General features: G+C 43.0%; 1 protein-coding gene across 1 annotated transcript in view; it reads left to right on the top strand.

Moving 5' to 3' along the window:
- The first annotated feature begins 2,193 nt into the window (after positions 1 to 2,193).
- Positions 2,194 to 22,816, top strand: part of LOC120054922 (sec1 family domain-containing protein 2-like) — a 187,030-nt gene continuing 166,407 nt past the window's right edge. The window contains exons 1-2 of the mRNA XM_039002661.1: positions 2,194 to 3,101; positions 3,350 to 3,518. Coding sequence (XP_038858589.1) covers positions 2,288 to 3,101; positions 3,350 to 3,518 — 983 coding nt within the window. The 5' untranslated portion in view covers positions 2,194 to 2,287. The remainder of the gene's footprint in view (positions 3,102 to 3,349; positions 3,519 to 22,816) is intronic.

Here is a 22,816-nt window from a genome sequence, read left to right as displayed (position 1 = left end):
AGCCTTAGATCCACTTTACCACGCTCACAAACAAAGCGCCAGCCCGGCAAAGGATTTAACGAGCATCCAAATAGTTCTTAATGTTCCACTTGACTGGCTGCACATTTCAGGCGTTGCACATAGTGGCATCAGATACACACACAACCCAGAGATAACAATATTGCTCAGTCATTATTGAGCAGTGAAAAGTGCATTATATCTAAATGCTTCATTAATAAAGCACAATTGGTCCTAATGGGGAATGAAGCCACCAGCCCATCTCATTCTGAATCAGTTCACTGCTTACGGTTGTAAGTGATCACTCATGGTCAAAATGGTTTGAAAGCAAGAATCATTTAGTGCAAATAGGGGAGATGAAGCTGGAGATCATAAAACAGGTAGGGTATAATGGCAAATATTTGTAGAATCAGTACTGGCTGACTCAGAGTGAATACTGTGCCTGTGTTGTGAATCTCAAAAAACATCAAATAGAGGTGTGATGACTATATTATTCGTGTAGACAACTAAAAAGGTGTAATTTGTGTAAAAGACAACTTATGCTTGCTTCAGAAATACGGAGGGTGTGACGCAATTGCAGAGCCTCAGCAGGCCAAATAGAGCTCTGTACCGCATCGCCGTGCGTCTCCCAAATTTTGTAACAATGCGAGGACTCCGTAAAGCTCCACATTAACATGATTGGTTGACAGTAGGGAGGTTGTGTAAAAAGAAGAAGCAAGAAGTATGAATGCTCTGACTGACTTTTGAAGAGGACGCATCACAGTAAATGCCTTACGGCCACTGCAGATTTCGAATTGACTAAATTTGTGTACCACAATTATGAATGTAAGTCTTTTACAAAAGGAAAAATTTGACAGTATAGTCCAGTAGTATCCACGACTGATTTTCTAGTACGCTAAGTGTGTATTTGAGATCTAGGTAACCCACTTGGCACAAACTGGATGAATTAACATTGTTCTTCAACCACCCTTGAATAGACTTGAATTGATGTCTGTGCCCAGTGGGAAGTGATGAATTGAGGATGGAATAGGTGACTGTCTGCTATGTACAAACAGAAGTTTAACAGTAGGTGTTTTACCTGTCGCCTGGCACTTACCCATTAGGTGCCTCTTCCTCTGCCTTCTCCTCAATCTCATATATCACAGAGAAGAACCAGTATCAACATGTTTACAACATACACTCAAAATCAAAACAGACAATATCACAGTTGTCTCAAAATATCTAAATGCCTGAACTCAATAATTCCTTGTGCTTGCAATTTTATTTAATAGTCACTGGACATTGTTCTCATATTCACTCCCTACCAAAAACGTTACAGGAAATAAGCAGCAGGAGAAAACAACCCAGTGTCGCACTGTCAACGTGGTACGCTGTCGCACGTGTTGTTTCTGGTGTTGTGGTTAGCTTGCTAGCTAAAATAAATTTGACAGCTCATTATTTGCCAGACACAGAATGGTAATTTAACCCTATAAAAATGTAAATATTTGAGAGCTAAATAGGGTCGTATCTGTTTTGACTACCTCCATATAACAATTATTCCTCTTCATAGCCCCTGCTTGCATCAGAAGCTTTGTCATTTTCTTCTGCGGACATGTCTCTCCAAATTCAGTCACTTCTTCTGAATCACACAACTTGACAGTTACCCCAGCAAATAAAATAAATCGCAATGAAATAACGTTACCAGTTATTTCGCCAAACTCGAGATTTTCACAGCACAGATTTTCAAGTTTCAAACTGTTAGTTACAACGGTGAAATTAAAAAAATTACGGAAAGGACAGCGTGTCACCTTATCAGTCAAAAACAGTGACAGTTTACTTTAATACACACACACGTTTCCATAGCGACAGTCCACTTTTCACGGGCATAAATCCACGTTGGAAGAAACAGCAGTTTCCTATTGGTCAGTATGTATTGAGATTCTCTTTTTTTCGCTTCAGTGTATTCATTTTGCAATTTTGTTTCTGAGCATCATGATAAGCATATCTAATTTGTATGTTTTTCTTATTTACTCCAGACATGTATTTGTGTGTAGTGTGGCTAGTATATTGCTATATGAGGAAACTAAATTCAGCCTAATTTCTGTTTTTAATAAACAGAAAATTCTGAACATTCCCAAATGAAACCGGTGCAGCACGTGTATGGTTACGTATATCTGTCGCGACGTGGTATGTCACGTCACCATTAAGAGACTCATGTGTTGGTGTTGTTGTTTTGGAATGGCGTTTGCCTGACAATTTTATAGAAATCTTCTACTTTTCGCTCGGTCTAAACGACAGTATCATCTCCACAATGTTACCAACTGAGGGCTTTACGTGTTTCCCCGGTCAGATGTGGGACAGAGTGTTGTCAAAGGTAAAGAAAGCGGTGGTTTTCATGGACGACAAGTGTGCTGAGAGTCTTCACTGGAACGGTGGAGCTACCAGTGTATTTGAGTCTGGTGCTCGTAATTTAAAACAGTTTTCGAGCTTCGAAGCCGGTGGTGAAAACGAACCAAAGGCAGTGTTTGTGGTGAGCACTTTGCTCAAAGGAAGAACAGCTGACATTATACAAGACATCGTTGGCCTCAGTCATTTTCAGTACTGTGTCGTTTTCACCACCGTAGCCCACTCCATACACCTCCTCGCTAACCATGTCACTGCTGTATTAGAGGGGAACCCTGTGTTCGAGCAGTTTGAAGATAAACTGTGCGAATGGATGGGAGATATGAATTACACCGCTGAAGTCATGCATGCCCCCGTGGTCTTTGCTCCGGTGTCACCACAGCTCCTTCTCGCGCCTACCTTCGCGCACCTGTTCCCGCTGCTGCCACGGGACCTCGAGACCATCAATATAAAGCGCCCAGAGAAGAAGAGGTTCGGAAGCTTGACTGATGTTGACTTGCACTCTCTTACTCCAGAGCTGCAGATTGAAATTAAATCTCTAGCCTCTGCGGTTAATTCCATGTTTGAGTCCACCAGCACCCGGGAGGAGAGCTTCGCCTTGGGTCCAATGAGCCGTCTCATCGCTGGGGAACTTGCCAATCATCCTCAAGCCAAAAACCGCAGAAAGACAGCACCCAATAAAGCATCCATCGTCTTCATCGACAGGACACTGGATCTAACAGGTGCATAACACAGTCTTGTACAACTACTGATGTCCATAAATATGCCAAGCTGCAGCCCTGAGTGCAACATTCACACTTTCCACATGTCAGAATTATTTAATTGCTGCTCCTCCCTGCCTAACAGAAAGGGCATTTGATTGTCATACTTCCTTATTCCATATTCTATTCCCCTTACACACAGAATTAATTCATGTTTACATGGACCTTGTTTTTGGTTTAAATCTCTCTCTGTTTTTCCTTGTCCTCAGGGGCTGCTGGTCACCATGGTGACAGCCTGGTGGAGAAGATATTTACTGTGCTGCAGCCTTTGCCAGGACACACCACTGATGTGCAGGTGGACATGCTGGAGCTCACTAACCTGCAGCGCACCCCTGACTCACAGCCTACCCTGGCTCCAGGCTGCCTCGTACAGACCCAGTGAGTACATCTGTGCTGGAGCAGTTATAGCAAAAATATTATACTACTGTTGAAAAGTCAAATTTCACATGATTCATATACTGTATGATAGTTCACTTTTATAGACCCTGGAAATACTTTTTTGACAATCTATCTGGGATTTAAATACGGATGGAGCCAGACATTGTTAGGGTTAGGATTTGAAAGAGGGTTGCAGTTTGGCTGGGCCTATAATTATATTTCACGTATGCACAGGGGATATAGAAAAGGCGGAGACTAGAGAATGGGTTTTGTAAGTTTATCTGACCTAGGTCACCTCTGATCAGCAGTCATTATACTGCTGTAACTGTTCTTGTTTTCTCATAATTTAAGCAAAAGTTTCATTGACTTGCTGGCCTTTCTGCCCATGTAATTTCCTTTGGTCAGAGTTGTGGGTTAATCTGACTGTAGTTCTGCTATGATGTGTGTTTATCTACCCAAGGCTCTAATATATCATATCTACTGTATAACAAGGTTTCTAATGTTGCTGTAAAAGAGAATATATTCTCAGTCAATTTACCTGGTAAAATAAAGGTAAATAATATATGTTTAGGTTAATTTATCTTGGCCCACAGGGGGTAAACAGGTTTGTGTGTTGTGCTGAATCTCTCTCCTTTCACCCATTCTCTCTCTCTCCCTCTCTCTCACCCACTCTCTCTGTCTCTTGCTCTCTCTTAATTGTTTTTCTCTGAGTCTTTCTCAGTCATTCTCTCGCTCTTTCACCCTCCCCTACCCCTTACGTTTATGGGGGAACACATGACTTGTATTAAGTAACAGAGGTTCAGTGGAGCTTGCCTCAAGTCTGGCCATTGGGTGTGCACGTGTTGGCCTCTTATGGTGAGGCTGTTGTACATGGCAGGGATTAGTCCTAACATCATGTGTTCAACTCTTCCTCTTCCTCTGCCTCTTCATGTGGTTGCAGGAGGAAAATACTTTCATTGGCTATGAAAACGGTTGGCCAGCTCTGCTCTACAATATTTTCTAACTCTTGTTTGCCTGAATGGGCACCCGCTCCTACCCAGTGGGTGGTTGATCTGGAATGGAGCAGGCCCTGTTTGAGCAAGGTGGGAGGTTTAGTTCTAATGGAACGGTTCTGCTGGTTCTGCTGGGTAAGAGCAGCTCAGACAGGGAGGGTACTGTAGCGTTTAATTTGAGCATATCAGGGGGTAGAGCAGGCCCCACTGACTCCCAGACAGAGGTTTTCGTCTGGAGCATTTAGGCTACACCAAGCACCTGCACATTCCCACAGATCTCTCACCATGTGGATGAACTCAATTTACTATGTCCTGATTAGCAAATCCAGAATGTGTTGATCATTTGGAGGTTCTGGTGGCTCTACAGAAAGTCTTGCAAATGCAGCCTACTTCAGACTAGCTATATTTTCTAACATCCAAAAAGGGGATTGAGGTGAGGGACAAAGCTGCAGTTTGTTGACCTGGATTGGGAAGCAGACCTTTGGGGGTGTTAGGCTGTATTAGATAGTATCCTCTTCCTTGCTATCAGTTTTTAGCATCAGGATTCAGACTTTCATCAGAGAGCGACTCCGAGCCAAATGTGTTATCGCAGAGAGCAGTCGGGAAGGATGGGATCAGCTATCTCTCTCTCAGCTATCTCAGCTATCTCTCTCTCTCTCACACACACAAGTGGAGATAGCAGTAATTGGATGATCTCGCAGCCAGGGGCCGTGGTGTCTGTAGGGGCTGAGTGTGTGACGTGTGCCAGCAGGAGTGTTATTGCCTTCCCTATCTCAGAGCAGATGGGCCAGTTGACTCTTATCACATCTGTTTAGGAGATTGAAGCGTAGCCCAGACACACTGAGGTTAAAGCACCTGGAGCTCCTGGCCCATTTTACACTCTCAAAGAACATTTGTTGGTCTACTTTTGGTCTAAAGTTGTAATGTGTTTGTCTATACCGGATACATTGTTTAATGTTTTTAATGTCACAAGTACAGTGAAAAGCCTTTCTTGCAAACTCAAAAACCAACAATGCAATAAATCAGTAACAATGTAATACTAGAAAAACACACGAGAAATAAGAACAATTATGAAGAACAAATAGAATGGTTAATGCAGCATCAGGCTGGTTCCACTAGGCTAATAACTTTATGCACATGTTTTGATTTATTGATGGAAGGCTTGGGATCAAGTCTGTATAGATTGGCTGTGTAGCCCTGTTCATATGATACAGATACAGTATGAATTGTTATGCTTTGCTGGTTATGGGGCCCAGCCAGGCTACACAGTATGATTGGCTGTATTATGAAATCCCTCCCAGTCAGCATTGATTTGATTTGTGTCTGACCGCCTCGTCTTATGTAGCAACATTTTAAATTGTGTTTTTTTACATTGGATAAATGTAGAGACTCAGAGCTACTAAATTTTATATCATACACTGCAGTTGAGGAATAATCGGAAAGTATTTCTGCTTTGAAAGTTGATTAACTTGTAACCCCACTTTTGAGAAAATGTCCCATGAATGTTTTTGGTACACCTAATGGAGACCTCTACTTTGTCTACACCCATTCAGCATTGTTCACACCCTCTTAAGCCTTAGCCCTACACATCTCTTTAAGGATTCACATGTGAGGCCATGTGCTAAACAGAATGAGTAGTTTAGTAAACAACCAAAGATTTCAAGACTAAAAGTGGTAAAAGTAGTAGCATACAATAAGGAAAAACTCCTGGTTAAAAATACACTGTTGTTCTTCACATTGCCATCTCTGGCAAACACACACTATATCAAATATCATCTTTATTTGTCACATGCACAGGATACAGATGGTGGAAATTGTACAGTGAAATGGTTACTTGCATAGTAGCAATATCAGAAACAGAAAGTGTCCAGATAAAAATAATTACAAATTATTAGATGACGCTTACCTGATACACTTGTCTAAATTGATGGGTCATGTGAAGGAAATGCTATAACCACCCCCCAGCCACATAGCTAAGTGGATGGGTCACTATTATTTAGACATGTACACATGGTCATGAAATACAATAGATGGCCGTAATCACCCTCAGACACACCTGGCTAACTTGATGGGTCATGTAATCATCTGGTGAAGTGGAGTCTTTTGTTTAGACATGTAGCTAGCAAGCTAAACAATGAACTGGCATAATCCCAACTCGTACTACTGCCAATACAAACATTGTCATAGCTGTAGTAAGAATCTCCAGGTAGTTAAAGCGCTAACCAACTAGGTTCAATGGCTAACATTAGGCTATAACTAGCAATGCAAATGTTTTTTCTGATTCAAATAATATTACTATACAGATCATACACGTAACGTTAGCTAGAGAGCCAGCAAGCTAACATTCGCTAGCTAGCTAACAGTGCGCTTTAATTTGCAGTGAAAATTACTTTGTCAAAATTAGAAACGTATAATATCTGAAAATGTATCTAGGCTCTTACCGTATACATGGCTGAACACTTCACTGCAGACTGGAACCATTTAACTCTGTTTTGTTTGTAGCTACATCTTGTTTGGTCAGCGTTGTGTCAAGTCACTCTTTTTCCAATGGATTTGTCGATAGCGCCTGCTAAATTCAGGGCATCGATGTTGTTGAGAAAAGTTGCAAAACTTTTTTGTAGTTCTCAATGGCTAACGTTATCTTTAAAAAACAGCGCAGTAGAAAGGACTATCAACACATACTGAGCAGCTCACGTTTATAGACAGAAGTATGCTACATGGCAGACCAATCCTAACTCATCTGCCGGCATGTCCAGCCCATATATTATCGCAGCCAATCGTGGTTAGCGTGACGGTTCCTGTATTTTTCCGTGGCTAAACCAACTAGACTTATAATTTTAACAATTGTATTCATATTTACAGATGGAATACAAGTTTGTTATAAAAGCACATGAAAGTTCATATGTAACAAAAAGCATTTATAAAAAATAAAAAAAATAAAAAAATTCAAATACTTCTCCTGTGAAGTAGTGAGTCACATTTGTTGATATATTCTTGTCAAATTTAAAACTTTATTTGTCACATGCTTCGAATACAACAAGTGTAGACCTTACCGTGAAATGCTTACTTATAAGCCCTTGACCAACAGTGCAGTTCAAGAAGAGGTAAGAAAATATTTACCAAATAAACTAAAGTAAAAAATAATAAAAAGTAACACAATGACGAGGCTATATACAGAGGGTACCGGTACTGAGTCAGTGTGCGTGTGTACAGGTTAGTTGAGGTAATTTGTGCATGTAGGTAGGGGTGACATGACTATGCATAGATAATAACAGCGAGTAGCAGCAGTGTACAAAACAAATGGAGGGGTGTCAATGTAAATAGTCCGGTGGCCATTTGTTTAATTGTTCAGCAGTCTTATGGCTTGGGCGTAGAAGCTGTTAAGGAGCCTTTTGGTCCTAGACTTGGCGCTCCGGTACCGCTTGCCATGCGGTAGCAGAGAAAACATGGGTGACTGGAGTCTCTGACGATTTTATGGGCTTTCCTCTGACATCGCCTATTATATAGGTCCTGGATGGCAGTAAGCTCGGCCCCAGTGATGTACTGGGCCATACGCACTACCCTCTGTAGTGCTTTACGGTCAGATGCCGAGCAGTTGCCATTCCAGGCGGTGATGCAACTGGTCAGGATGTTCTCGATGGTGCAGCTGTAGCACTTTTTGAGGTTCTGGGGACCCATGTCAAATCTTTTCAGTCTCCTGAGGGGGAAAAGGTTTTGTCATGCCCTCATCACGACTGTCTTGGTGTATTTGGACCATGATAGTTTGTTGGTGATGTGGACACCAAGGAACTTGAAACTCTCGACCCTCTCCACTACAGCCCTGTCGATGTTAATGGGGGCATGTTCGGCACGCCTTTTCCTGTAGTCCATGATCAGCTCCTTTGTCTTGCTCACATTGAGCTCATCGTTGTCGGTGATCAGGCCTACTACTGTTGTGTCGTCAGAAAACCTAATGATGGTGTTGGAGTCGTGTTTGGCCACGCAGTCGTGGGTGAACAGGGAGTACAGGAGGGGATTAAGTACACACCCCTGATGGGCCCCAGTGTTGAGGATCAGTGTGGAAGATGTGTTTGAATCCTACCCTCACCACCTGGGGGCGGCCCATCAGGAAGTCCAGGATCCAGGTGCAGAGGGAGGTGTTTAGTCCCAGGGTCCTTAGCTTAGTGATGAGCTTTGTGGGCTCTATAGTGTTGAACGCTGAGCTGTAGTCAATGAACAGCAATCTCACATAGGTGTTCCTTTTGTCCAGATGGGAAAGGGCGGTGTGGAGTGCGATTGAGATTGCGTGATCTGTTGGGGCGGTTTGTGAATTGGAGTGGGTCTAGGGTATCTGGGAGGATGCTGTTGATATGAGCCATGACGAGCCTTTCAAAGCACTTCATGGCTACCGACGTGAGTGCTACGGGGCGGTAATCATTTAGGAAGGTGGTAAATGGACTGTGGTGGTAAATGGACCGCTATGAATAATATAAACTCAGCAAAAAAAAGAAACGTCCTCTCACTGTCAACTGCGTTTATTTTCAGCAAACTTAATGTGTAAATATTTGTATGAACATAACAAGATTCAACAACTGAGACATAAACTGAACAAGTTCCACAGACATGTGACTAACAGAAATGGAATAATGTGTCCCTGAACGAAGGGGGGGTCAAAATCAAAAGCAACAGTCAGTATCTGGTGTGGCCACCAGCTGCATTAAATACTGCAGTGCATCTCCTTCTCGTGGACTGTACCAGATTTGCCAGTTCTTGCTGTGAGATGTTACCCCACTCTTCCACCAAGGCACCTGCAAGTTCCCGGACATTTCTGGGGGGAATGGCCCTAGCCCTCACCCTCCGATCCAACAGGTCCCAGACGTGCTCAATTGGATTGAGTTCCGGGCTCTTCGCTGGCCATGGCAGAACACTGACATTCCTGTTTTGCAGGAAGTCACGCACAGAACGAGCAGTATGGCTGGTGGCATTGTCATGCCGGAGGGTCATGTCAGGATGAGCCTGCAGGAAGGGTACCACATGAGGGAGGAGGATTTCTTCCCTGTAACGCACAGTGTTGAGATTGCCTGCAATGACAGCAAGCTCAGTGACACACCGCCCCAGACCATGAGGGACCCTCCACCTCCAAATCAATCCCGCTCCAGAGTACAGACCTCGGTGTAACACTCATTCTTTCAAGATAAACGTGAATCCCTGGTGAGACAAAACCACAAATCGTCAGTGAAGAGGACTTTTTGCTAGTCCTGTCTGGTTCAGCGACGGTGAGGACCTGCCTTACAACAGGCCTACAAGCCCTCAGTCCAGCCTCTCTCAGCCTATTGCGGACAGTCTGAGCACTGATGGAGGGATTGTGCGTTCCTGGTGTAACTCGGGCAGTTGTTGTTGCCATCCTGTACCTGTCCCGCAGGTGTGATGTTTGGATGTACCGATCCTGTGCAGGTGTTGTTACACGTGGTCTGCCACTGCGAGGACGATCAGCTGTCTGTCCTGCCTCCCTGTAGCGCTGTCTTAGGCGTCTCACAGTACAGACATCGCAATTTATTGCCCTGGCCACGTCTGCAGTCCTCATGCCTCCTTGGAGCATGCCTAAGACATGTTCACGCAGATGAGGGACCCTGGGCATCTTTCTTTTGTTGTTTTTTCAGAGTCAGTAGAAAGGCCTCTTTAGTGTCCTAAGTTTTCACAACTGTCTTAATGACCGTTCCACAGGTGCATGTTCATTAATTGTTTATGGTTCATTGAACAAGCATGGGAAACCGTGTTTAAACCCTTTACAATGAAGATCTGTGAAGTTATTTGGATTTTTACGAATTATCTTTGAAAGACATTTCTTTTTTTTGCTGAGTTTAGATGAGAACTCTCTTGGTAGATAGTGTGGTCTACAGTGCTTCCTCCTTTAAAAGTTGTGTCATACTGCAGCACACCTTGCGGGCTGCTGCAGCATTCTATGGCACGTTATTTAATTGTCAGACATTTTTTTAACGTTAATGCAAGTTAGTGCTAGTTTGACCACCCGAGGGAAACTTTGAGAAGCATATGACAGTCTCCCATATTGGCATTACTAGAGAATTTATAATCTTTTTTGTAAAACATGGGATTGATTTTAAGAAATGTGGCTTAATTAATTTGTTTATAATTATGGTGTTTCTATTCTGAGAAATTAAAAACGAAACCCTCAGTTTCCACTAGGATGGAATGGAAAATATTGCGCTGTACAACGTGAAGGTCAGGAGTAGGCTACAGCATAAGAGGATTGCAGGATTCTAAATTAATATCTATGGGGCATAATATTTCCACACCCTAATTGTAGTGTAACCAATACTCATTTCGCCTATTGTAGGCCTACAGTATATCTCGGCCAATAATTACATTTAGAGGATTGGAGGGTTCTAAATTCATATCTAAGGGGAATTTTCTGTTAGGATCTGTGAGAATATCTAAGGGGCTTTTATATAATTCTAAATTGAAATTGGGTTTTTATTTTCGTAATAAGGCTTGCTTCCTGCTTATGGCTAGAAAGAAGCTTGTTCAGGCCACTTTTCTCTGTAATTGATTATGGTGACTTGTTGTATATGTATGCAACCTTGCGCTTTATTACATATGCCAAGTCACTCACCCACCATTGCACATTGTACCAAATGGTAGGTTGGACCTCACTTTATATGTGCAGAAAGATACATTTGTATGTGTTCATCTACAGAGCCCTTTTGGATAAACTCCCTCTGTAGTCTGGTCTCCTTCACCACCAGCAGTTACCATACCCGGTCTGTTCAATGGTTGCTACTTAAAGTCCCCAGGACATTCACAGTATTAGGCAAGAGTGCCTTCTCTTCTTGTGCACCATACGCATGGAATAATCTACTATCTATGCTTCGTCTAGATATGTTAGTGCCACCAAAGGAATTTAAAATATTGATTGGAGACTCTGTTACAGAGGAGTGTAAATGCTTTTTTTAGGCTGGATCATGTTGTATTGTTGTATGTTTTAATTATGTAATTTGTTGCTGCCTTCTTGGCCAGGTCTCCCTTGAAAAAGAGACTCTGGGTCACAAGCTTTTCCTGGTTAAATAAAAAATAATAATCGCTTTGTTTAAAAAGTAATGATATTTATGAGATTTCGTTTTCATTTAACCTAGAGCGAGTAAGAAAAAGGCCATTCTTGAGCATGGGGTGAGACATTCTCACTAATTTGTAAATAAAGCCAGTTTGTTATTTAGGTTTCTCCAGAATTAAATAATTCTAACTTGATTATTTAGTAGACTTCACTTGCATATATTCAGTCAACACATATCATGGAATATAATTGAACATTTTCGTTTCTCCATGCTTGTCTCTGAAATAGACATCCTGCTGAAATAGACATCCAGGCTATATATAATGATATTTTGGAGATGATTTTGTTTTCAAAAAACAACAGTGAGCGATTGTAGGCCAAAATAATATTTATAAAGGCCAAAATATAGCCCTGCTAATAGCCGTAACAATGCTGTACAATGTGACCGTGTGTTTGAAAGAGTATTTTCTAGTAAGCAACAATTTGTTTGCCTTCATTAGACAACTTTGTTCCTGTAATTCAGTGATATTTATTCCAATAGTAATTTGTTATGGATCCATAACTAAATCAACATTTCATTGAGTGTTTTTATCATTATTTTATTAAGGAAAGCATGAAGATGCTGGTGAAGAAATACAGTACTGTTAAGTATATGCTTTTACATTTGGATAATAAAGCATTATGAAGATATAAGCCACCTACATGTGTTTATAAGGCTACTGTGCAGTCTGACAAGTAAACATAGCCTACAGTACATACTGTAGTAAACATGGTAAAGTGCCTAATTCCTTACATAAGGGAGAGCAGGCCATGTCCAGACTTTCTCGGTGACCTCAAGTACCTTCAATAATGGCTGTACTAGAGAATGCGGGCACGTGGGAGACCGGGGTTCAATTCCCCGACGGGGAGGAAGGAGTAGGCTGTCCTTGTAAATAAGAATTTGTTCTTAACTGATTCCATATCAAATTTATTTATATAGCCCTTCTTACATCAGCTGATATCTCAAAGTGCTGTACAGAAACCCAGCCTAAAACCCCAAACTGCAAGCAATGCAGGTGTAGAAGCACGGTGGCTAGGAAAACCCCCTTAGAAAGGCCAAAACCTAGGAAGAAACCTAGAGAGGAACCAGGCTATGAGGGGTGGCCAGTCCTCTTCTGGCTGTGCCGGGTGGAGATTATAACAGAACATGGCCAAGATGTTCAAATGTTCATAAATTACCAGCATGGTCAAATAATAATAATCACAGTAGTTGTCGAGGGTGCAGCAAGTCAGCACCTCAGGAGTAAATGTCAGTTGGCTTTTCATAGCCGATCATTAAGAGTATCTCTACCGCTCCTGCTGTCTCTAGAGAGTTGAATACAGCAGGTCCGGCACAGGTAGCACGTCTGGTGAACAGGTCAGGGTTCCATAGCCGCAGGCAGAACAGTTGAAACTGGAGCAGCAGCACGGCCAGGTGGACTGGGGACAGCAAGGAGTCATCATGCCAGGTAGTCCTGAGGCATGGTCCTAGGGCTCAGGTCCTCCGAGAGAGAGAAAGAAAGAGAGAATTAGAGAGAGCATACTTAAATTCACACAGGACACCGGATAAGACAGGAGAAGTACTCCAGATATAACAAACTGACCCTAGCCCCCCGACACACAAACTACTGCAGCATAAATACTGGAGGCTGAGACAGGAGGGGTCAGGAGACACTGTGGCCCCATCCGATGATACCCCCGGACAGGGCCAAACAGGAAGGATATAACCCCACCCACTTTGCCAAAGCACAGCCCCCACACCACTAGAGGGATATCTTCAACCACCAACTTACCATCCTGAGACAAGGCCGAGTATAGCCCACAAAGATCTCCGCCACGGCACAACCCAATTGGGGGCGCCAACCCAGACAGGAAGATCACGTCAGTGACTCAACCCACTCACGTGACGCACCCCTCCTAGGGACGGCATGAAAGAGCGCCAGTGACTCAGCCCCTGTAATAGGGTTAGAGGCAGAGAATCCCAGTGGAGAGAGGGGAACCGGCCAGGCATTTACAGCAAGGGCGGTTCGTTGCTCCAGAGCCTTTCCATTCACCTTCACACTCCTGGGCCAGACTACACTCAATCATATGACCCACTGAAGAGATGAGTCTTCAGTAAAGACTTAAAAGTTGAGACCGAGTCTGCGTCTCTCACATGGGTAGGCAGACCATTCCATAAAAATGTAGCTCTATAGGAGAAAGCCCTGCCTCCAGCTGTTTGCTTAGAAATTCTAGGGACAATTAGGAGGCCTGCGTCTTGTGACCGTAGCGTACGTGTAGGTATGTATGGCAGGACCAAATCAGAAAGATAGGTAGGAGCAAGCCCATGTAATGCTTTGTAGGTTAGCAGTAAAACCTTGAAATCAGCCCTTGCCTAACAGGAAGCCAGTGTAGGGAGGCTAGCACTGACTGGAGTAATATGATAAAATATTTTGGTTCTAGTCAGGATTCTAGCAGCCGTATTTAGCACTAAATGAAGTTTATTTAGTGCTTTATCCGGGTAGCCAGAAAGTAGAGTATTGCAGTAGTCTAACCTAGAAGTAACAAAAGCATGGATTAATTTTTCTACATAATTTTCAGATAGAAAGTTTCTGATTTTTGCAATGTTACGTAGATGGAAAAAGCTGTCCTTGAAACAGTCTTGATATGTTCGTCAAAAGAGAGATCAGGGTCCAGAGTAACGCCGAGGTCCTTCACAGTTTTATTTGAGACGACTGTACAACCATCAAGATTAATTGTCAGATTCAACAGAAGATCTCTTTGTTTCTTGGGACCTAGAACAAGCATCTCTGTTTTGTCCGAGTTTAAAAGTAGAAAGTTTTCAGCCATCCACTTCCTTATGTCTGAAACACAGGCTTCTAGCGAGGGCAATTTTGGGGCTTCACCATGTTTCATTGAAATGTACAGCTGTGTGTCATCCGCATAGCAGTGAAAGTTAACATTATGTTTTCGAATGACATCCCCAAGAGGTAAAATATATAGTGAAAACAATAGTGGTCCCAAAACGGAACCTTGAGGAACACCGAAATTTACAATTGATTTGTCAGAGGACAAACCTTTCACGGAGACAAACTGATATCTTTCCGACAGATAAGATCTAAACCAGGCCAGAACTTGTACGTGTAGACCAATTTGGGTTTCCAATCTCTCCAAAAGAATGTGGTGATCGATGGTATCAAAGGCAGCACTAAGGTCTAGGAGCACGAGGACAGATGCCATTAAAGATGCCATTAAAAGGTAATTTACCACCTTCACAAGTGCAGTCTCAGTGCTATGATGGAGTCTAAAACCAGACTGAAGCATTTCGTATACATTGTTTGTCTTCAGGAAGGCAGTGAGTTGCTGCGCAACAGCTTTTTCAATTTTTTTGGAGAGGAATGGAAGATTCGATATAGGCCGATATAGTTTTTTATATTTTCTGGGTCAAGGTTTGGCTTTTTCAAGAGAGGCTTTATTACTGCCACTTTTTTAGTGAGTTTGGTACACATCCGGTGGATAGAGAGCCGTTTATTATGTTCAACATAGGAGGGCCGAGCACAGGAAGCAGCTCTTTCAGTAGTTTAGTTGGAATAGGGTCCAGTATGCAGCTTGAAGGTTTAGAGGCCATGATTATTTTCATCATTGTGTCGAGATATAGTACTAAAACACTTAAGTGTCTCTCTTGATCCTAGGTCCTGGCAGAGTTGTGCAGACTCAGGACAGCTGAGCTTTGGAGGAATACGCAGATTTAAAGAGGAGTCCGTAATTTGCTTTCTAATGATCATGATCTTTTCCTCAAAGAAGTTCATGAATTTATTACTGCTGAAGTGAAAGCCATCGTCACTTGGGGAATGCTGCTTTTTAGTTAGCTTTGCGACAGTATCAAAAATAATTTTCGTATTGTTCTTATTTTCCTCAATTAAGTTGGAAAAATAGGATGATCGAGCAGCAGTGAGGGCTCTTCGGTACTGTCTTTCCAAGCTAGTCGGAACACTTCCAGTTTTGTGTGGCGCCATTTCCGTTCCAATTTTCTGGAAGCTTGCTTCAGAGCTCGGGTATTTTCTGTATACCAGGGAGCTAGTTTCTTATGACAAATGTTTTTCGTTTTTAGGGGTGCAACTGCATCTAGGGTATTGCGCAAGGTTAAATTGAGTTCCTCAGTTAGGTGGTTAACTGATTTTTGTCCTCTGACGTCCTTGGGTAGGCAGAGGGAGTCTGGAAGGGCATCAAGGAATCTTTGTGTTGTCTGAGAATTTATAGCACGACTTTTGATGCTCCTTGGTTGGGGTCTGAGCAGATTATTTGTTGCGATTGCAAACATAATAAAATGGTGGTCCGATAGTCCAGGATTATGAAGAAAAACATTAAGATCCACAACATTTATTCCATGGGACAAAACTAGGTTACAGAGGATGACTGTGACAGTGAGTAGGTCCAGAGACATGTTGGACAAAACCCACTGAGTCGATGATGGCTCCGAAAGCCTTTTGGAGTGGGTCTGTGGACTTTTCCATGTGAATATTAAAATCACCAAAAATTAGAATATTATCTGCTATGACTACAAGGTCCGATAGGAATTCAGGGAACTCAGTGAGGAACGCTGTATATGCCAAGGAGGCCTGTAAACAGTAGCTATAAAAAGTGATTGAGTAGGCTGCATAGATTTCATGACTAGAAGCTCAAAAGACGAAAACGTCATTTTTTGTTTTGTAAATTGAAATTTGCTATCGTAAATGTTAGCAACACCTCCGCCTTTGCGGGATGCACGGGGGATATGGTCACTAGTGTAACCAGGAGGTGAGGCCTCATTTAACACAGTAAATTCATCAGGCTTAAGCCATGTTTCAGTCAGGCCAATCACATCAATATTATGATCAGTGATTAGTTCATTGACTATAACTGCCTTTGAAGTGAGGGATCTAACATTAAGTATCCCTATTTTGAGATGTGAGGTATCACGATCTCTTTTAATAATGGCAGGAATGGAGGAGGTCTTTATCCTAGTGAGATTGCTAAGGCGAACACCTCCATGTTTAGTTTTGCCCAACCTAGGTCGAGGCACAGACATGGTCTCAATGGGGATAGCTGAGCTGACTACACTGACTGTGCTAGTGGCAGACTCCACTAAGCTGGCAAGCTGGCTAACAGCCTGCTGCCTGACCTGCACCCTATTTCATTGTGGAGCTAGAGGAGTTAGAGCCCTGTCTATATTGGTAGATAAGACGAGAGCACCCCTCCAGCTAGGATGGAATCCGTCACTCCTCAGCAGGCCAGGCTTGGTCCTGTTTGTGGGTGAGTCCCAGAAAGAGGGCCAATTATCTACAAATTCTATATTTTGGTAGGGGCAGAAAACAGTTTTCAACCAGCGATTTAGTTGTGAGAATGCTGTAGAGCTCATCACTCCCCCTAACTGGGAGGGGGCCAGAGACAATTACTCGATGCCGACACATCTTTCTAGCTGATTTACACGCTGAAGCTATGTTGCGCTTGGTGACCTCTGACTGTTTCATCCTAACATCGTTGGTGCCGACGTGGATAACAATATCTCTATACTCTCTGCACTCGCCAGTTTTAGCTTTAGCCAACACCATCTTCAGATTAGCCTTAACGTCGGTAGCCCTGCCCCCTGGTAAACAGTGTATTATCGCTGGATGATTCGTTTTAAGTCTAATACTGCGGGTAATGGAGTCGCCAATGACTAGGGTTTTCAATTTGTCAGAGCTAATGGTGGGAAGCTTCGGCGTCTCAGACCCCGTAACGGGAGGAGTAGAGACCAGAGAAGGCTCGGCCTCAGACTCCGACTCGCTGCTTAATGGGGAAAACCGGTTGAAAGTTTCTGTCGGCTGAATGAACGACACCGGTTGAGCATTCCTACAGCATTTCCCTCCAGAAGCCATGAGAAAGTTGTCTGGCTGCGGGGACTGTGCGAGGGGATTTATACTACTATTTGTACTTACTGGTGGCACAGACGCTGTTTCATGTTTTCCTACACTGAAATTACCCTTGCCTAACGATTGCGTCTGAAGCCGGGCTTGCAGCACAGCTATCCTCGACGTAAGGCGATCGTTCTCCTGTATATTATGAGTACAGCGACTGCAATTAGAAGGCATCATGTTAATGTTACTACTTAGCTTCGGATGGTGGAGGTCCTGACGAACCATGTCCAGATAAAGTGTCCGGAGTGAAAAAGTTGAATGAAAAACAAAAAATATAAACGGTAATTAAAAAGTAAAAACCGTAAAGTTGTCAGTTAGCAAAGTAAGGTTGGCAACAAAACTCACAGCAACACGTAAACAAGTCTGCAAGTTGTGACCGGAAATGACGAAAAACAAATCACTGTACAAAAGAATGTGTTATATGTGTTATTTCATAGCTGGGATGTCTTCACTATTATTCTACAATGTAGAAAATAGTAAAAATAAAGAAAAATCCTGGAATGAGTAGGTGTGTCCAAACTTGATTGGTACTTGCTTAATTAATTAATTAAACCCTCTGGGTTTCCGTTAGGATGGAACGAAAATATGGCGCTGTACAATGGTCGGGAGTACAGTACTGGGCTATTTAGCTAAAGAATCCCCATGTCGTGCGGGCACGGCACGTGGGAGACCGGGGTTCAATTCCCCGACCGGGAGGATAGAGTAGGCTATCCCTGTAAATAAGAATTTATTCTTAACTGACTTGCCTAGTTAAATAAAGGTTACATTAAGAGCATAACAATTCTGCACCCTAATTTTTTAAATCTTGTCTAACCAATACCCAAATGGAGTTTAAATTACGGTATATCGAAAAATATGATGTGACTCTCCGCCAATAATTACATATGGAGGATTGGAGGATATTTCTGTAATTCAGTGATATTTATTCCCATAGTAATTCGTTATGGGTCCATAACTAAATTAACATTGTCATTTTGAAAGAGTATTTTTATTATTTTATTACTGAAAGTTATATTGCTTTAGTTTGAACGTGCAGACTGGCACTAAGAACAGAACAGCGGGGACGTTTCCCTAGTCAGCGCCATTATTAGTGCAATGCACCTTAAATAATTTGGAGATTATTTCGTTTTCAAATAACGTAAAATGAGCAAGACAAAGGCCATTCTTGAACATGGGGTGAGACATTGTTGCTAATTTGTAAATAAAGACAGTTGCGCCACTCAGGTGCTGTACAATGTGACCGGTCGGGAGTAGCCTACAGTACTACAGTAACAGAAAAAAAATCCTAACAAAATAAAATAATAAAAACCTTTAGTGTAACAACAGTTTTAGTAAGTAATACTGAAGTCAAGCACTTTTATCAGTTCCTATTTAGGTTTATGTCGCCCATTCATTGTCAGTTAGAGACACAGTAGGACCCAAAAGCATAGTCGGTGCTCTAACTCCCCCTTGTGCTGGTCTGGAGCAATGAAGTGGTGACGCAGGGTACCGTAATAAACCACAAATTACCTCTAAGTCCTGCGGCGTAAGCTCACAACTTTTAAAGGAGTAACCACTGTACAGCTTATCATAAGGTACTCTACCTCAGGCGGGCAATACCTTGAGACTTCTTTAATATTAGACATCGCGCACCAGCTGTTATTGACAAATAGACACACACCCCCACACCTCGTCTTACCAGACTTAGCTTCTCTGTTCTGCCGGTGCATGGAAAATCCCGCCAGCTCTACATTATCCGTGTCGTCGTTCAGCCACGACTCTGTGAAACATAAGGTATTACAGTTTTTAATGTCCCGTTGGTAGGATAATGTTAATCGTAGGTCATCAATTTTATTTTCCAATGATTGCACGTTAGCCAATAGAACGGATGGCAGTGGGAGTTTACTCGCTTGCCTACGGATTCTCCAAAGGCAGCCCGACCTGCGCCCCCTTGTCCTCTGTCTTTTCTTCACTCAAATGACGGGGATTTGGGCCTGTTCCCGGGAACACAGTATATCCTTCTCATCGGACTCGTTAAAGGAAAAAGCTTCTTCCAGTTCGTGGTGAGTAATCGCTGTTCTGATGTCCAGAAGTTATTTTGGGTCATAAGAGACGGTAGCAGCAACATTATGTACACAATAAGTTACAAACAACGCAAAAAAATAACAGAATAGCAAAATAGTTGGTTAGGAGCATGTAATACGTCAGCCATCCTCTTCAGCGCCATCTTACCTCCCAGACTGTGTTTTGATTGGCTTTGTAATGAGCTGTGTTTTTAAAGCTTTAAAGGGATACTTCTGGGTTTTGGTAATGAGGCTCTTATCTGCTTCCCCAGAGTCAGATAAACTCATTGACACCATTTTTATGTCTCTGTGTCTAAATCCCAAAGTATCCCTTTAAACAGTAGGCGGGGGCCTAATTTGGTATTTTATTGTATGATATTTCCCTTTTGAAATTGTAGGATATTTTTTATAGATCACTATGTTTAGGGCTCCTATGGATGGTCGTTGATTTTAGCTTCCCAAACAGACCCATGACTTTGCTATGCAATTAGTATGATGTTACATGACCTGGTGTGAGTTTTTACCTTCAACACGAGCCTGGACTGTAACTGTGTTTTTCCAGCTCGTACCAGAGAGAGCCCAGATTTTCTCTAAAGTCTAAAAGTCTGCTGTGTGCCTACACATGTTTTGCATTTAAGTTTGCTTTGTGTTTAAGGTTCTGTCGTTGTTGGTGAGAGTAGGCTATATGGTGGTTTTGAGCATTTGTGTGCTGTTTTTCAGTGTTCATGTGGACCTTTGAAACTCTGCATTGGTGTATAGTATGAATTTGGTGATGTTGAGAGAGTGTGTGTGAAGTCAGGTATCCTCCTGACCACTGTGTAATGTAATGTGCTTGGCTTGTACTCAGGTTGGTGCTCTTTGATCCTATACGGGACACATGAATGTTTCCCCCTTTCAGACTGAAACCAGCACCCCCACCATTGGGTACCCTGGACTCTGATCCTATGATGGGCAGACAGGCGGGTAAAGGCAGGGGTCGGTGCGGGTGGCCAAGGTGTTCTGGGTCTGATCCAGGGGCTGCCAAGACTTGAGACAAGCCTCAGAAAAAAGGACCCAACCGCACCCTGCCCTGAGAAAGCACAGCAAGTCTGACTCAAAAGAGGGAAAACACCCCTATTTCTGTACGGGCTGGGAAAGGAGAGAGTTAAGAGGGAAAACACCCCTATTTCTGTACGGGCTGGGAAAGGAGAGAGTTAAGAGGGAAAACACCCCTATTTCTGTACGGGCTGGGAAAGGAGAGAGTTAAGAGGGAAAACACCCCTATTTCTGTACGGGCTGGGAAAGGAGAGAGTTAAGAGGGAAAACACCCCTATTTCTTTACGGGCTGGGAAAGGAGAGAGTTAAAAGAGGGAAAACACCCCTATTTCTGTACGGGCTGGGAAAGGAGAGAGTTAAGAGGGAAAACACCCCTATTTCTGTACGGGCTGGGAAAGGAGAGAGTTAAGAGGGAAAACACCCCTATTTCTGTACGGGCTGGGAAAGGAGAGAGTTAAAAGAGGGAAAACACCCCTATTTCTGTACGGGCTGGGAAAGGAGAGAGTTAAAAGAGGGAAAACACCCCTATTTCTGTACGGGCTGGGAAAGGAGAGAGTTAAAAGAGGGAAAACACCCCTATTTCTGTACGGGCTGGGAAAGGGGAGAGTTAAAAGAGGGAAAACACCCCTATTTCTTTACGGGCTGGGAAAGGAGAGAGTTAAAAGAGGGAAAACACCCCTATTTCTGTACGGGCTGGGAAAGGAGAGAGTTAAAAGAGGGAAAACACCCCTATTTCTGTACGGGCTGGGAAAGGAGAGAGTTAAAAGAGGGAAAACACCCCTATTTCTGTACGGGCTGGGAAAGGAGAGAGTTAAAAGAGGGAAAACACCCCTATTTCTGTACGGGCTGGGAAAGGAGAGAGTTAAAAGAGGGAAAACACAGCTGCGTGGTAAAGACATGGGAATGAACAGGGATGGAGTTCGCCAGCCTGTAGTCCTAAAACCTGGAAAGGATTTACCTCTGGTTCGTTCCGCCATTCCTATGGGGAAAGAATAGGGTTCTGGGATAAATGCTGAAAATAAGGTCAACACAGGCATATTAGATCTTATACATTTTGTTCTGTAAGTCAGTTAACATGACCTTTATGAATTATGAAGCCTTTATGTGCTTTTTTTGGTAGTTATGTATTTTATTAGGATCCCCATTAGCTGTTGCAAAAGCAGCTAATAAATGCTTAAAAATTCACAAAAAGTGACGTTAGCTGATGAAGATTCTCATAGAACAAAATGTATAAGATCTCCTAAGTCTGTGTTTACCACAGACCTCATTTTCGGCGTTTATCCAAAAACCCTACAAAAACTCCCATAGGCTTTGTCTAATAAACCATTGCGGAGTTACTGCCTACAAAAAGACTCCATTACTATTGCTCTCTATAGGAGCGTGTGGCAAGAGGACTAGCAGGGGAAAAATAAAGAGACATGGGTGTGGCCTGTGTAGGTTACCCACTGTTGTTTTCTTTGGCCACACCCATCCTCTGGATGGCCACACCCATCCTCTGGGTTTCCTATAGTGACAGCTTTGCTTTACTTATGAGCCTGTCAAAATATTGTTCAGCTCTATATCACACACCTAGCAAGGCCTCTTTCCTAAGAGTGTTTTAATGTTCTTGGATGAGTTGTGTACTACAGTATATACTGACCATGCAGTGCTAGCGAGGATATTTGAGTATGGAGTGTTTTATTTAAGCAGAGCGGAATATGAGGAGAAGAAACCAAGATAATCTTGAGCACTGGATTGACCACTAGTTTACAGTAAGAGAGGGTCTCTGGAGGGTGTCATCCTGTTGTACCTTCAGGCCTGGTTTTAGGCTCCAACCTCTAACCCTGGTCCACATCTCATCCCCGATAACTTCTACAGCTGGGCCAGGGCCAGCTATACGCGGCTCACTAACCCAGAGCTCGCTAATAATGATGGCATGATTTAGTATGCAATTTAACCAGACTTTCATCTACAGAGGACAGTCTCATGTGAGTCCTTAGTGTTGGAGTCGATGATTGACGTGTCTCTCTCCTACCGCGTGTCTCTGTGAGTGTTGGAGGGCCCAGACAGCTTGGCTGCCCTTCTGCTGCTATCTCAGGATATCTTGTTCTCCCATGCAGATTGCAAAGGCCAATCCTGTAACTATTGGTCAGTGTAGAGGGAGGCAGTAGTGGTCAGAAATAGAACAGAGTTGGGGCAGAGCAGAGGGGGTGGAGGGCTGCCTCTCATATCTCACAGGAAGAGGAAATTCCCCCATGGAAAAAAGTAC

This window comes from Salvelinus namaycush, chromosome 10 (genome assembly GCF_016432855.1).
Source record: "Salvelinus namaycush isolate Seneca chromosome 10, SaNama_1.0, whole genome shotgun sequence".
NCBI classification, from domain to species: domain Eukaryota; kingdom Metazoa; phylum Chordata; class Actinopteri; order Salmoniformes; family Salmonidae; genus Salvelinus; species Salvelinus namaycush.
This window is presented reverse-complemented; position numbering and strand designations above follow the sequence as displayed.